The sequence below is a fragment of the Lithobates pipiens genome, unplaced genomic scaffold (assembly GCF_037356315.1).
Source record: "Lithobates pipiens isolate NorthernLeopardFrog02 unplaced genomic scaffold, aLitPip1_a1.2 Scaffold_22, whole genome shotgun sequence".
In the NCBI taxonomy this organism is placed as follows: Eukaryota; Metazoa; Chordata; class Amphibia; order Anura; family Ranidae; genus Lithobates; species Lithobates pipiens.
In genome coordinates, this window is record NW_027507784.1 from 294923392 (window position 1) to 294936738 (window position 13347).

A 13347-nucleotide genomic window follows, 5' to 3' on the forward strand; every position below is an offset into this window, starting at 1 on the left:
GGGATGTAAAGAAAAACCCACAAATAACTTCAGGTGAAATACAGGACTCTGAAAACATGTGGTATGGCTGCTTCAAGTTGGACAATAAGGATGCACTTGGATGCACAGGGGATGTGTGAGCTACAAATGCACAGGAAATGTGGTAGAAATTGATGGCAAGATGAATGCAGTATGTTATCAAAAAATACTGGAGGAACATTTGCATTCATCAGCCAGGAGGCTGCGCATGGGATGTACTTGGACATTGACATGTCATGTCATGTCATGTCATTGACATGACAACGATCCAAAACACAAGGCCAAGTCTACCTGTCATTGACTACAGCAGAATAAAGCGAAGGTTCTGGAGTGGCCATCTCAGTCTCCTGACCTCAATATCATTGAGCCACTCTGGGGAGATCCCAAACGTGCAGTTCATGCAAGAAAGCCCAAGAATTTCCAGGAACTGGAGGCTTTTTGCCAAGGGGAATGGGCAGCTTTACCATCTGAGAAGATAAAGAGCCTCATCCACAAAAAAAGACTTCAAGCTAAAATTGATGTTAAAGGGGGCAATACATGGTGTAAAGACCTGGGGTATGTACACTTTTGATCAGGGTCATTGGGCTAGTTTCTGTTGTCATTATGATTTAAAAAGTGTCAACACAGTTGATCGATAATAAATGGCTTCAGCCAAACACTAACCATGAGTGAAGGAAAAGTTTTTGTGTTATCATTCATATTCTCTGAAAAATGGCCAAGAAATCATACATTTTGCCAGGGTATATAAACGTATGAGCACAACTGTATATATACACAGTATATAAAGGTACATTGTAATCTAAAAAAATAAAGTAAATAATAAAATAAATAAAAAAAGTTAAAGCACCCCACCCCCCTGTGCTCACACTCAAAGGCATGCATATGTAAACAGCGATTCCACCACACATGTGAGGTATCACAACAAACGCCAGATTGAGAGCAATAATTCTAATGCCAGACCTCTTATGTAACATTAAAATAGTAACTGGTAAATTCTTTTAAAGCGTTGCCTATGGATATTTTTAAGTTTGTTTGTCACCGTTCCACAGGCATATACAATTTTAAAGCGTGACATATTTGGTATCTATTTACTCAGTGTATCATCTTTTATATTTAAACAAAAAAAATGGGAATTATATTGTACTTGTGTGCACTAAATTCAATGAAGTGTATTTTTTCCTAAAAAGAATTGCGTTTGATAAACCACTGAGCAAATATCAGTGGTTTATAGTGCCACTGTATAGTGCAACAACAACCATTTTATTCTCAAGGGCCTCTGCTTAAAAAAATACATAATATTTGGGAGTTCTAAGTAATCTTCTAGCAAAACAAAGACACACATTTTTACATGTAAGAAATGTAAGAAATGTCAGAATTGGCCTCGGGGTAAAATGGTTAAAAATGTAACTTGTAGTCAGTTATATTTTAAAAATGTGCAAACAAAACAAACAGCCTCAAACAGTATAGTCCTCAAACAGTATAGATTCCTCTCTGACAGGTGAAGGATTTATCTCGGTCACCAATAAAAAAGACAAAACAAAAAAACAAGCGTTTTGCAAACCTTTCTCTTACAGAGACATTTCCACGTGTAGCTCTCTCTCGGGTAGTTTTCCTGAATCCCAGGCCAGAGCGCCCTCTTGCTCCAGCTATTCCTTATTTATCCCACCTGCTGCTGGTCAAAAGTGGGAAGCAAATCCGCCTCAGATTCCACACTGCCAAAGTGGCTTGGAAAACATTGACCGTATTTCACCTTAGTTTCCTACATATGGAAGCATGCAGATGAAACATACCATTCCTTAACCACCTTGTCCTTCATTATGTTACAATGATTTAACTTCTAGCTATACAATATCAATATGTATAACAAAATATAAATCGTACAACATAGCTCAAACCACAATTTGGAAAATAGGTGTACTATTGACTAGCAAATTTCAAACTTTGCCAAAAAACTCATTTTATACTCCTGATCCGATCCTTCCCTGTAGTCCTTCTCCTTTTCCAATAGCTGCTTAACCATTATGACTGGGCCAGCTGCATTTTTTTCTCTTCTGCATCCCACACACTGAGCTTTCATTGGCTCACAGCATGTTATTTGATGTCCTAGACCCATAATATGTACCTTTGTGGAAGACAGAAACCTACTCACCTAAATTAAACCATTATACAATGCCCACTGCACAGCAAAGACAAAAAAAATAAAGCATTATTGCATTGGTATTGGTAATGCTATACCAAAAAGGGTATTTTGTTAAATGCACTGGTATAATATACAATGGGGAAAATTATTATTTGATCCCCTGCAGATTTTGTAAGTTTGCCCACTTACAAAGAAATGAAGGGTTTGTAATTTTTATCATGGGTGCATTTTAAATGATAGAGACAGACTATCAACCACAAATCCAGAAACAAACACATAATACAAATGTTATAAATCGAGTTGCAGTTTGGTGATCAAAGTAAGTATTTGATCCCCAAGCAAAATGTGACTTGGTACTTGGTGAAAAAACCCTTGTTGGCAAGCACTGATGTAAGATGTTTCTTGTAGTTGGTTACCAGGTTTGCACACATCTCAGGAGGGATTTTAGTCCACTCTTCTTTACAGATTTTCTCTAAATCCTTAAGGGTTCTTGACGTTCACTTGGCAACTCGAAGTTTCAGCTTCTTCCATACATTTGTTTATAGGTTTAAGGCCTGGGGACTGGCTAGGCCACTCCATGACCTTAATGTGCTTATTCTTGAGCCACTTCTTTGTTGCCTTGGTGGTATGTTTTGGGTCATTGCCATGCTGGAAGACCCATCTACGACCCATCTTCAGTGTTTTGGCTGAGGAAAGAAGGTTCTCATCCATGATTTTACAATACATGGCCCCACCTAATGGCACCTTAATGTGGCAAAGTCGGTCTGTATCTTTTGCAGCAAAACGACCCCAAAGCATAATGTTTCCACCTTCGTGTTTGACTGTAGATATCAAAGAGTTTGCCAAACTCCAACACAGGATGAATGTCCATAGGTAAATAGAAAAATGCAAAGATGGACTTTTCAGGCACCAATTATAAAAAAAAAAAAAAAAAAAATATATATATATATATATATATATATATATATATATATAAGCTTTATTAAACACATAATACAAAATATTGCATATTGCAAATAAAATGCAAAAAAATAGCTAAACCTCTCCAATATGGATCATGTAAGTCATGTAAACATATCAATACAGGCATATAGAAAGTTCTACATGTTTCGCAAGTGATCGCTTCTTCTGGAGCTTGTTAATTATTCTTCATAGAAAAATGTAATTGGCATGAGTCTGAATAAATGTTGTATGCTCGTAAGCTATATTCTTTTAAAAGTGGTACTGTGTTTGGCGGTGAGCACCGCCACCTTATGATATTGGTAATTCATATATATAAACTCTGTATCGAGGTAGAGGGGGTTGTATCTAAAGTAAACCACCAACAAAAGATAACTTGATATAGACTTGTAGTACAGCAGCAGAATAGATTAACAGATATCAGTTTCAAACCGTCTTAGCAGAGTGGATGTATTGGTGATGGGTAAAGGGATCTACAGACAGAAGACCATCTAGGGAAGGTGTTCTTAGGGTCATAGTCAGCATGTTTCTTCCTCCAAACACAGTGAGTTGAGTTAATTGTAAAGAGCTCAATTTTAGTCTCATTTGACCACAGCACTTTCTCCCAATTCTTCTCTAAATCACATAGATGTTCATTGGCAAACTTCAGAAGGGTCTGTACATGTGCTTTCTTGAGGATGGAGACTTTGCTGGCGCTTCAGGATTTCAATCCATAGTGAGGTATTGTTACCAATGGTTTGTTTGGTGACTGTGGTCCCAACTGCCTTGAGATCATTCACAAGCTCTGTGTAGTTCTGGGCTGCTCCCTCACTTTTCTCATGATCATCCGTACCTCATGAGGTGAAATCTGGCATGGAGCTCCAGACTAAGGGCGATTGATGGTTATTTTATATTTCTTCCATTTGCGAATAATCGCTCCACCAGTTGTCTCCTTCTCACCAAGCTTCTTGCTGATGGTCTTTTAGCTCATTCCAGCCTTGGGCACATCTACAATCTTGGCCCTGATGTTCTTTGATAGCTCTTTGGTCTTGCCCAGGATGGTGAGGCTTGAATGGAAGAAAGAGATTCTGTGGACTGGTGTCTTTTATACACATAACAAGATTTCGTTAGGAGCACCTTCTTAAATTGATAGGACTAATCTGTGTACCACATGAGCACATACTGTAGACAGTCTGTGGGAGCCAGAATTATTGGTGGTTGGTAGAAGATCAAATACTTATTTTACTTATTGAATTTCAACTTAATTTATAACATTTTTATGATGTGTTTTTCTGGATTTTTGGTGGATATTCTGTTTCTATCATTTAAAATACACCTATGATAAAAATGATAGACTCTTAATTTCTTTATAAGTGCGCAAACTTACAAAATCTGCAGGAAATCAAATAAGTATTTTCTCCACTGTATACACGAGGCAACTAAACTTTACCTGAAAGCATTATTGAGCACATCATTTTAATTAGTGCATGTCTACAAAGTCTGAATAACAGTGGAGTGTTTTTGTTAAAATGCAATTGCCCTACACATTATCTGCTAGGGTTCCCAGGTACGTTGACCTTGCCAGTGCCAGGACAAGGTCATCTAGTGCCCATGGCGAAGATGGAAAATTGTCGTTCCCCAGCACCCCACCACCACTCAACCTCCCTCCTAATGGACACCTCTAAGGGGGAATCGGTTGGAGCCAATAGTGGCACATGTCAAAATGTTTGTAATGTTTGTACCATGCAGGGAAATAGTATCAGTGTTTGTGGTACACTGCCGCAAACTGAAAAGTTTAAAATCAGTGCACAAATATTGGGCTAACAGGGGTGAAGAAACAAATGTCCCTGGGCTGTGGTGTCAGTGAAAGAAAAAAAAATTAACCTGTATCAGGGGTGTCATTGAAATGAAAAAATGTCCCTAAGTTGGCAGGGTGACTAGAATTTAAAAAAAATATCCCTCAGTCGGAGCTGTCATAGAAAAAAAAATATGTCTGAGTGTCACTGGAAGGAAAACTTTTTCCTGTATTGGTGATGTCACTGGAAGGGAAAAAATTTCCCTTAGTCTGTGGTATCACTGCAAGGAAAAAATGTCCCTGCATTGGTGGTATCACTGAGAAGAAAAGAATGCCCTTGTGACGGTGATGCCACTGAAAGGAAAAAGTGTCCCTGTCATGGTACTACTACAGTGAGCCCACAGGCAAGCGGGTGACAGGGGATCACCCAGGGCATGGAGTCTAAGGGCCAGCCAGTATTCTGCCAGGGACCCCCTCATGAGGGTTTGGGCTTAACTGTGTGCTGGCCCCAGGTCATGACCCCTGGGTTCACCCTGCTCACTAGGGGAGTACCAGAAGACACTGTCAGACAAGGATGGATGGATGAAGCAAAGGAGAGCCGGATAGGGAGCCAAGGTCAGGGAAGGCAGCAGACAACATAATCAAGAGGACTAGCTGAGTCGGTACACAAGAGATCAGTTCACAAGAGGTCAGTTTCAAACAGGTTACACTAAGGGAGCTCAGAGATGAGCATTGCTCAAGCAACCAGAAACTGGTCTGAGAATAATTTTAAATAGATTAGCACATGGGGAGCTGGACAAGAAATAGCAGGAAGGAATGATATATTAAGCAACAGGTGAAGCCAGCGACACCCATATATGTAGAGTGCAGCCAGAGCTGAACACAAGCTAGTGGAACAACAGGTGCCAGCCGACCTACAGCAGTAAAGGTAAGACACAGATCAGCTCCGCAGCTGATCTGTGACAGTCCATGCATCAGTGATGTCACTAGAGTGCAGAGTGGGACTCTTTAGCTGAAGTAGGTGGAGTAAAATCTTCAATGAAAGCACATCATTGCACCAATAAATATAATAAGCCATAGCCAAATCTCTGGCATACTCTCACAAACATTAGTTTTGGGTGGGCTGACCCTTTAAAGTGATATTTAACTCAAAATCAAAAATGTAATCTATTGCAGCTTACTTGGCTTAGGTAAGTATAAGGGGAGATGGGTGGCTGCATACAGAAGGTGTTATACCTTAATGCAGCATTAAGGTAAAAAACCTTCGGCCTTTAGAACAACTTTAAACACCCCTGCTGGTGTTATATTATATTGTTTGTCTCATTTCTGTAACTGCAAGAGTTTGTTCTGTTGAAAATAGAACAAATCCCAAAAAAAGGAAACTAATGAAGCCATCACATCTAAGAATTGGTAGGCTGGAATACAATAAATGTTTGCTTTAGGGTTTTATACTGCTCTACACACTATTTCTTTTGACACTCTACCTACGTTTGACCTCACATTTTCTGGCAATGGAGTTATTGAATTTACATCTCAAGATATTAAATGAGATTTACTGGCTAGGTATGAGTAAGAAACCAGAGAAAAGGACTTTCAGCGGCTGTTCGATACATTCTGAGTTTTTCTGCTGCCCAAGATGTTCTTTCCCAGCTTAGTGCTATTTCATGCTTGTGATTTTTGTTGAACACCACTCAGCCATGAATGCCAGATGCCTGGAGCACTGAACTGGTTGTGTTCTTCTGTAACATTATAATGCTGCCTTAATAGACATCTGATTACATAACATGATAACGTGTTCTTTTAATTACAGGGAATATGGAATAAAATAAAGCTTGTGGATTTTAAAAGCCTGGCATAACAAGAAGGTCAGATTGTGAGTCCAAAGCATCTTCTTGGTGCATAAGAGGGACAGAATCATCCACACATAGATCCATCAAAAATTAATGTCTATGAAATGAGACAGTATCCATACAGATTGGCATTTCACTGACCCATCAACAAATCTAAGTACATACCGTAATTTAAAAACATGTGGCTAAATTCAGAGAACAAAACCAAGCAAATGCTAAAAGAACAGACACATAGGAACAGATGGAGGAAATGTAAAGTCATTAATCACTGGTAACCTGTAGTAGCCTCTTCTTCTTAAAGTTACCACTTGGTAAATATAAGTATATATAATAATACTGCAAACCCTGAGAAAATCCCACAAAGTCAATAAAATTTACTTAAGGACAATGGAGTATTGGCTACTGATTTTGTACTCAAAGTCCCAAGATCAACCAGTAAAATCAACCAGTTCAGGTGATGATCATCAACATTTATTGCTACATGAAGTTAGACTGAGTTCACAAAGGAGTAGAGCTTCCCATCTACAAAATGTTTCAAAGTTGCAATAGTATTGAAAAAACATGCCCTCATGTGGCTATTTGTACCTTGTATATTTTTTTTCAGAGACCCAATACCCCAAAACCTGAGGTGCTCCAATTTGTAAATTTCGAGTTCCTCAGCAAAAGTAAAGTCCTGACTTTACCCCCCTCCCCCTCCTTGTGTTTTTTTTTTGTTTTTTTTTAGTGGTGTCCATCATGCTTATGAACCAATCACTAGACACAGGTAGAAGAAAACAAGCTCTACTTGTTTCAGGGGTGTCATATTAGAGTGCCCCAGATTTCAGGGATCCCTGGGTGATGAAAAAGACATTGGTCGATACATGCAGGCACCTGCGAGTTACCACTTTGCAACATTTGGTGAATAGTAAGGTTCGATTCATTGTTTTCACATACACAGTAAAGTCTTTGACAATACCTGGATTGAGTAGGAACTGTTGAATTTGGAATATATATTTGCCACTGGAATATCCGAACCATCTACTGTACATGAGGAATATGGAGCCTCTAAATGTTGTGTTTGATCCTATAATGAGAAACGCATAATAATGACCATTACATTTCTACAGTCATAAACAGTTGATAGCATTTTGTAACGCATCACCGAGGGCTGGGTGTCAAAGTCAAGAAGTGATGATCCTAAATCCAAGATGATGGTGTGGAAAAAGAGACACACAAGTGAAACTTTGCATATGAGCAAGATAGCTTTGGATTTTATAGACTGGTAAGTATAAATTTTTCTAACATTTAAACATTGTTGCTAATTTAGATTTTTGACTTTTGGGTGAAAGGTCCTCTTTAAATATTGCCATTCATGCTTCTTCATAACATCTGTTACTGAAAGTCACCAATATATTTATAATTAAAATGATTTGAAGATTTAATGGTATATTCTTCTAAGTCAGGAAAACATACACTGGACTTCATAAAAATTAACAAGCTTTAAAGTGAATCTTTAGCCACATTTCATTTTTTTTTTTTATTATTATTATTAATTAGGATAGAGTAGGGAAGGGCTAAAGCTTCTGTCAAGTTTTTATCCCTGTCTATTGTCACCAGCAAGGACACAAGATGAGGCCACTGACCAAAACTTATACTGTATGTGTTTCGGATAGCACACCCATGCTGAGCAATATGGTTCCTCCCACACGGGCATAGTGAGAAGTGAGTGCATAGTCTTGTTATTGCGTGCCAATCAAAATAAATAAAACTTCATGCAACACAGTATGCAGGATATCCAACTGAAATGTGTATCTAATCTTGCGATACCACAATGCTTAAATTTGAATGGTCTTTAAAGGCTCATTCACACCTTTGCATTTTCATTCTTTTTTGCCTGATGTATGAAAATGAGAAATGCATCTAAGTACTTGTCAATGCAAAGCCTCACATTTTACCATGACTGCAATGCACTTTTTATTGGACATTGTATAGTGACTTTTCAGCGAAAAAGGCATCAATAACATCAGTAAAAAAAAAAAAAATAACGTCTATCTAAGGATACCGGTATATAAAAACAACCGCGTTTAGGCAAAAAGGGGCAATAGGTATGCAGCCTACCCTGCTAGGTCCCCCCAAAGGGACCAGAGTGTAAAATAATATAAAAAGAGAGTAATCTGGTGCTCCCTATATAGTGAGAAACGACAGTCCTATCAATTAAATATAGTAAATAGTGATGGGGGCTAAATCAAATAAATGTGATAGACAAAAAGTCTGAAAAGCAACAAAGAAAATACTAAGTCGCCTTACGGAGTGCTAAATTTCTTAGTTACTACATTGTACATATGTCAAAAGTGTACCATGTGACATACCAAATGTTAACAATGTGATAATAAGCCGTGATATTCATACAGTGTCAGAAGTATCCAATAAATTGCATAAAAAATATCACATAAAAAATCAGTAGCTAAATTATAAAATATATGCAAATGTGAGATAAATAAATGAACCAAGTCCAGATTATAACATCCAAAACCATGCAATGCTAGCAAAACCAAAAGCCTTTGGTGATTATAAAGTGCTCAATGACTTCCTATTGTAGTAAACACAGGAAAAAATCCAGGTGACTTTCGGTGCTCCCCCTTGTGGTTCCCCACTCACCAGCTGCAGTTTCCCCTGGAGGGGTATGACGCATGTAAGGAGGGTTGGTGCCCAGATGATGTTATAATCCTAAGCATCCAATACTCAGCTGTTATAGATCATCCAAGGGTATCTCCTGGATCCGTTAGGATACACCTCATGTGCTCAGAGGGCAGATCTCCCAGCTGTAGTAGTATCCAACTCCTTACTCTCACCACTCTCCGATGCAGCCAAGGGTATGCGTATGAGAAAAAATAAGGGCTCCCATAGTGTAGTAAAAGGTTTTTGGAAAAAATATTTATTATAAAAAGTATATATTATATAAGAAACGCTAACAAAAAGCGTAAAAAATCCATGCAAAAAAATGGTAAAAAGCAGGTTTTCCACAAATAAAGATAAAAAGTCCTCAAAAACCCAATCTACATCTACGGGACAAGCATAGGTGGCTTCTAGGGTTGTGGAGTAACGCTAACAGCGTGCGTTTCAGATGCGCTCCACAGCCACTATCGGGTACGATGGCGGAAATTCCAATCGTATGTATGGGGCATTAGAGTTTCTCTTTAAATTACAAGAAGGGTTATTCATTAAAAGAGTGCTATAAAAAAAAAAATATATTCTATAGCAGTCAATTAGCTTCTGCATGTAATTTGTGATAAGAGTTCTAACCCACTCCCACAACTAAAAAAAAGCTTTGGCTTTTTATATACAGTAATGTACTTTTCATACATCTTCCAAAACAGGCCACACATACCATGCTTGCCCTTGTAGTTCTGAAAAGAAAGGCTAGATGTTATTCTATTCATTTCTATCATTTTGCTGTCTGTGAATTTACCATACAAATTCATGGTCTTTGTATTTGTATTCACAGCTTTATAGATTGCTGCAAAAACGGCCATAGCATTCTTTCCTTTTATACATTGGCATCTATCTCAAGAATTGCAAAATATTGTAATCAAATGTATCCCAGTACAAGTGAACAAAAAAGTTAAAAATTAATTACATGCAATGTACTTTATGATCATTATCCAATCCATGTATATATTGTGCGCTCAAGCATATCAGGAAGAGGAGAGGGGCACCAAGAGATACTTTTCTGTGGCAATACTGAACCTCTGGCCTATAAGGTAGCTCAGTGCTTTATCAGTACCTCCTCTTCTTGTTGGCAATTGGTATGCTTTGCACGCATCACTCATCCCCCCAACTGCCAGGGAGTTTGAGAACTGGAAATAAATATACAAGATAACATCCACCTTCAGTGAGTGAACATTGTTATAACAGCAGCTATAAACATGTTTGAAAGACTATTATGAGGCTGTCTCATTTTGGTTTCACCCAGTTCCAACCAAATCAGTAGTTGGCCAGCATCCCATCAGATATCATTGTTCTGTGTGTATTTTCCCATCAGTGTACCTCAAGGACGGCTATAGAGGTCTCCGTTCCGGGCATGGCATAAATCCCCAGATCCTTCAAAAATGGGAAGCTTCTCTGCTGGTGAAGAATAATTCTAGCAGCAGCTGTGCTCTGGAGAAAGGGGATATACTCCTCCTGGTCAATGTCAAGAACCATCTTTAGCCCTAGAGAAAACACAGAAGATGTTCACCAATTACTCAAGCAACACCTACACGAAAATTGAGCACACTACATAGAAGACATGTCATTGCTTCCCAGTTCTGTCTTGTTGCTCATGCATGGTCAGGTTGGGACCCCTAAAATGTCCCCGTGTTGACTGTGTTTTGTCTGATCTGAAAAAGGAATTCTGTCTGGCTAAACTTGAAACATACAATTTGGCACATACAATAACACATCCATTCTCTTCGCTTCTCCCAAGAACTTCTGCTATCTTATCTCCTCCCATGCTCACCTATAGGATTTGCCAAAGTCTCTCCCATCCCCTGAAACTCCTTCATCCAATCTGTTCAACTATCTCCTAGCCCAGGGGTATTCAACCTCGGCACTCCAGCTGTGGTGAAACTACAAATTCCATCATGCCTCTGCCTCTAGGAGTCATGCCTGTATTTGTCAGGGTTTTGCAATGTCTCTTGGGACTTGTAGTTTCACCACAGCTGGATGGCCAAGGTTGCCTACCCCTGTCCTAGTTTATTCACCTTTAGGCGGTCCCTGAAATCCATCTTTTCAGAGAGGCCTATCCTGATTTTAATAAACTGTACTTTTACTTTCTCCATGAACTCATCCCTAACAGGTATTATTTCACCTATGAGTAAGCACCAGTAGTCGCGTGTGAAACTTGTTAGCGATTTGTTTTATCCCTTTCACTGTATGGACTGTTATTAATAGAGATTTTTGTTGGAGTGCGGCCATCTGGATTATTTTTTCTGCTATATGCTACTTGTATATTGAGCCGACACCCGTACCTGTTGGGGGAGGAGATTTAGTGGCTCAGACACCTGGAGCGTTTTTTTTCTGTTTGCTTAACAATTATTACTGTTTGTATTGCTTGACCCTCCCTTTTAAAATTGTAAGTTATAACAAGCAGGGCCTTTTGAGCCATCTTTTACTGAATTTCATTTTTTTTTATTATAACTGTACCGTCTCCCTCTATTTTGCGAAGCTCTGTGCAAACTGCTGGCACTATATAAATCCTAAATAATAATACAGTATGTGCAATTTAGGTGGGTGCCTATACCTATGGGAACTACTGTATGTAAACAATTTCAACAAAAACTCAATGCAATGTGCCATGAAATGATCTTTGAATGGCTATTAAATGAGTATTGCCTGCCGTAACAACATCAAAGTAAACAAAAATCCAGCCAATAATCTAAAGCAGGTATTTTCTGCAAATAATCTGCACAGTTTTAGGTAGCAATAGTGATAAAAGATAACACGGATCCACAATGCTCTCTCATCAGCTTCTTCTATTTCAGGAGGCTATATTTTGTTGGTTAAAGTCTTGGGTGGAAAATTTCAAGATGCCAGCAGGATTTCCACTGTTTCATTTATCTTATTTATTTACTTTTATAGCATTGTAAATTTACACAGTGCTTTACATATATATTGTACATTCACATCAGTCTCAAGGAGCTTACAAGCTAAGGTCCCTAACTCACATATACTAGGGCCAATTTAGACAGGACCCAAGTAACCTACTAGCATGTGTTTGGAGTGTGGGAGGAAACCCATGCAGGCACAGGGAGAACATGCAAAGTTCATGCAGGTAGTGCCGTTGTTGGGATTTGAACCAACAACCCTAGTGCTGTTAGGCGGACGTGCTAACCACTTAGTCACGGTGTTGCCCATCTTATCTTGACATATTTCATTATTTCATTACTTCATTACATGTACAAGCAAGTATAAAACCAACCACACTTTCCTTTCATATATACATACTATACATGCGTTTATTTTATATAAAATATTGGGAACTGTGTAGCAAAAATAACACCACAATGTGGCATAAACGAAGCAGTGTAAATTTTTTTTTTTTGTTCGTGCCAAAGATGTGATATGAAGTTCTCCACCAGTTTCAGTGAATAAGAGTGTGATTACCACCAACCACCAGAGAGAATGCAAACTTGCCAAAAGAAATTGCTGCAAGGTGGTAAGCCGCAAAAAAGCCTGATAATGTTGTATGCAAGGTTTCTTTAAAACAAACTCCAGCCTTTGATCAGCATATCTGGGTACTCCACACATCCAGTAGGGGTAGTAGTGTCCTACAACCACTGTATAGACAAATCTCACACACTACAGCAAAATAGAGGAACCATGGTGTAGTATTTTTATTAACCAGCTTCATATAAGATACTGTAATAGTAACTCCAACAATTATTCAAAAAAATCTGTTCTAAACCCAACAAAGTAAGCGGTCAGTTCACTCACTAGTGAAGTGGCCGCCGCTCAGGACCCAATGCGGCAGAGGGATGTCATATGTAAAAGCTCATCCTAATGCATTTCACACAAATGCACATCTTCAGGGGCCTCTAGTGTTCCAGAACAGTGACCATGTTTATGTAGCCTAAAACCGGAAATTC

At 38.6% G+C, this 13347-nt stretch overlaps 1 protein-coding gene across 5 annotated transcripts in view; it reads right to left on the reverse strand.

Annotated features, from left to right (window-relative positions):
* Positions 1 to 13347, reverse strand: part of SCNN1B (sodium channel epithelial 1 subunit beta) — a 152824-nt gene that overhangs the window by 30256 nt on the left and 109221 nt on the right. For all 5 annotated transcript variants that reach the window (XM_077449166.1, XM_077449167.1, XM_077449169.1 and 2 more), the window contains exons 7-8: positions 10769 to 10932; positions 7698 to 7805 (exon numbers count right to left, since the gene is read on the reverse strand). In XM_077449166.1, coding sequence (XP_077305292.1) covers positions 7698 to 7805; positions 10769 to 10932 — 272 coding nt within the window. The remainder of the gene's footprint in view (positions 1 to 7697; positions 7806 to 10768; positions 10933 to 13347) is intronic.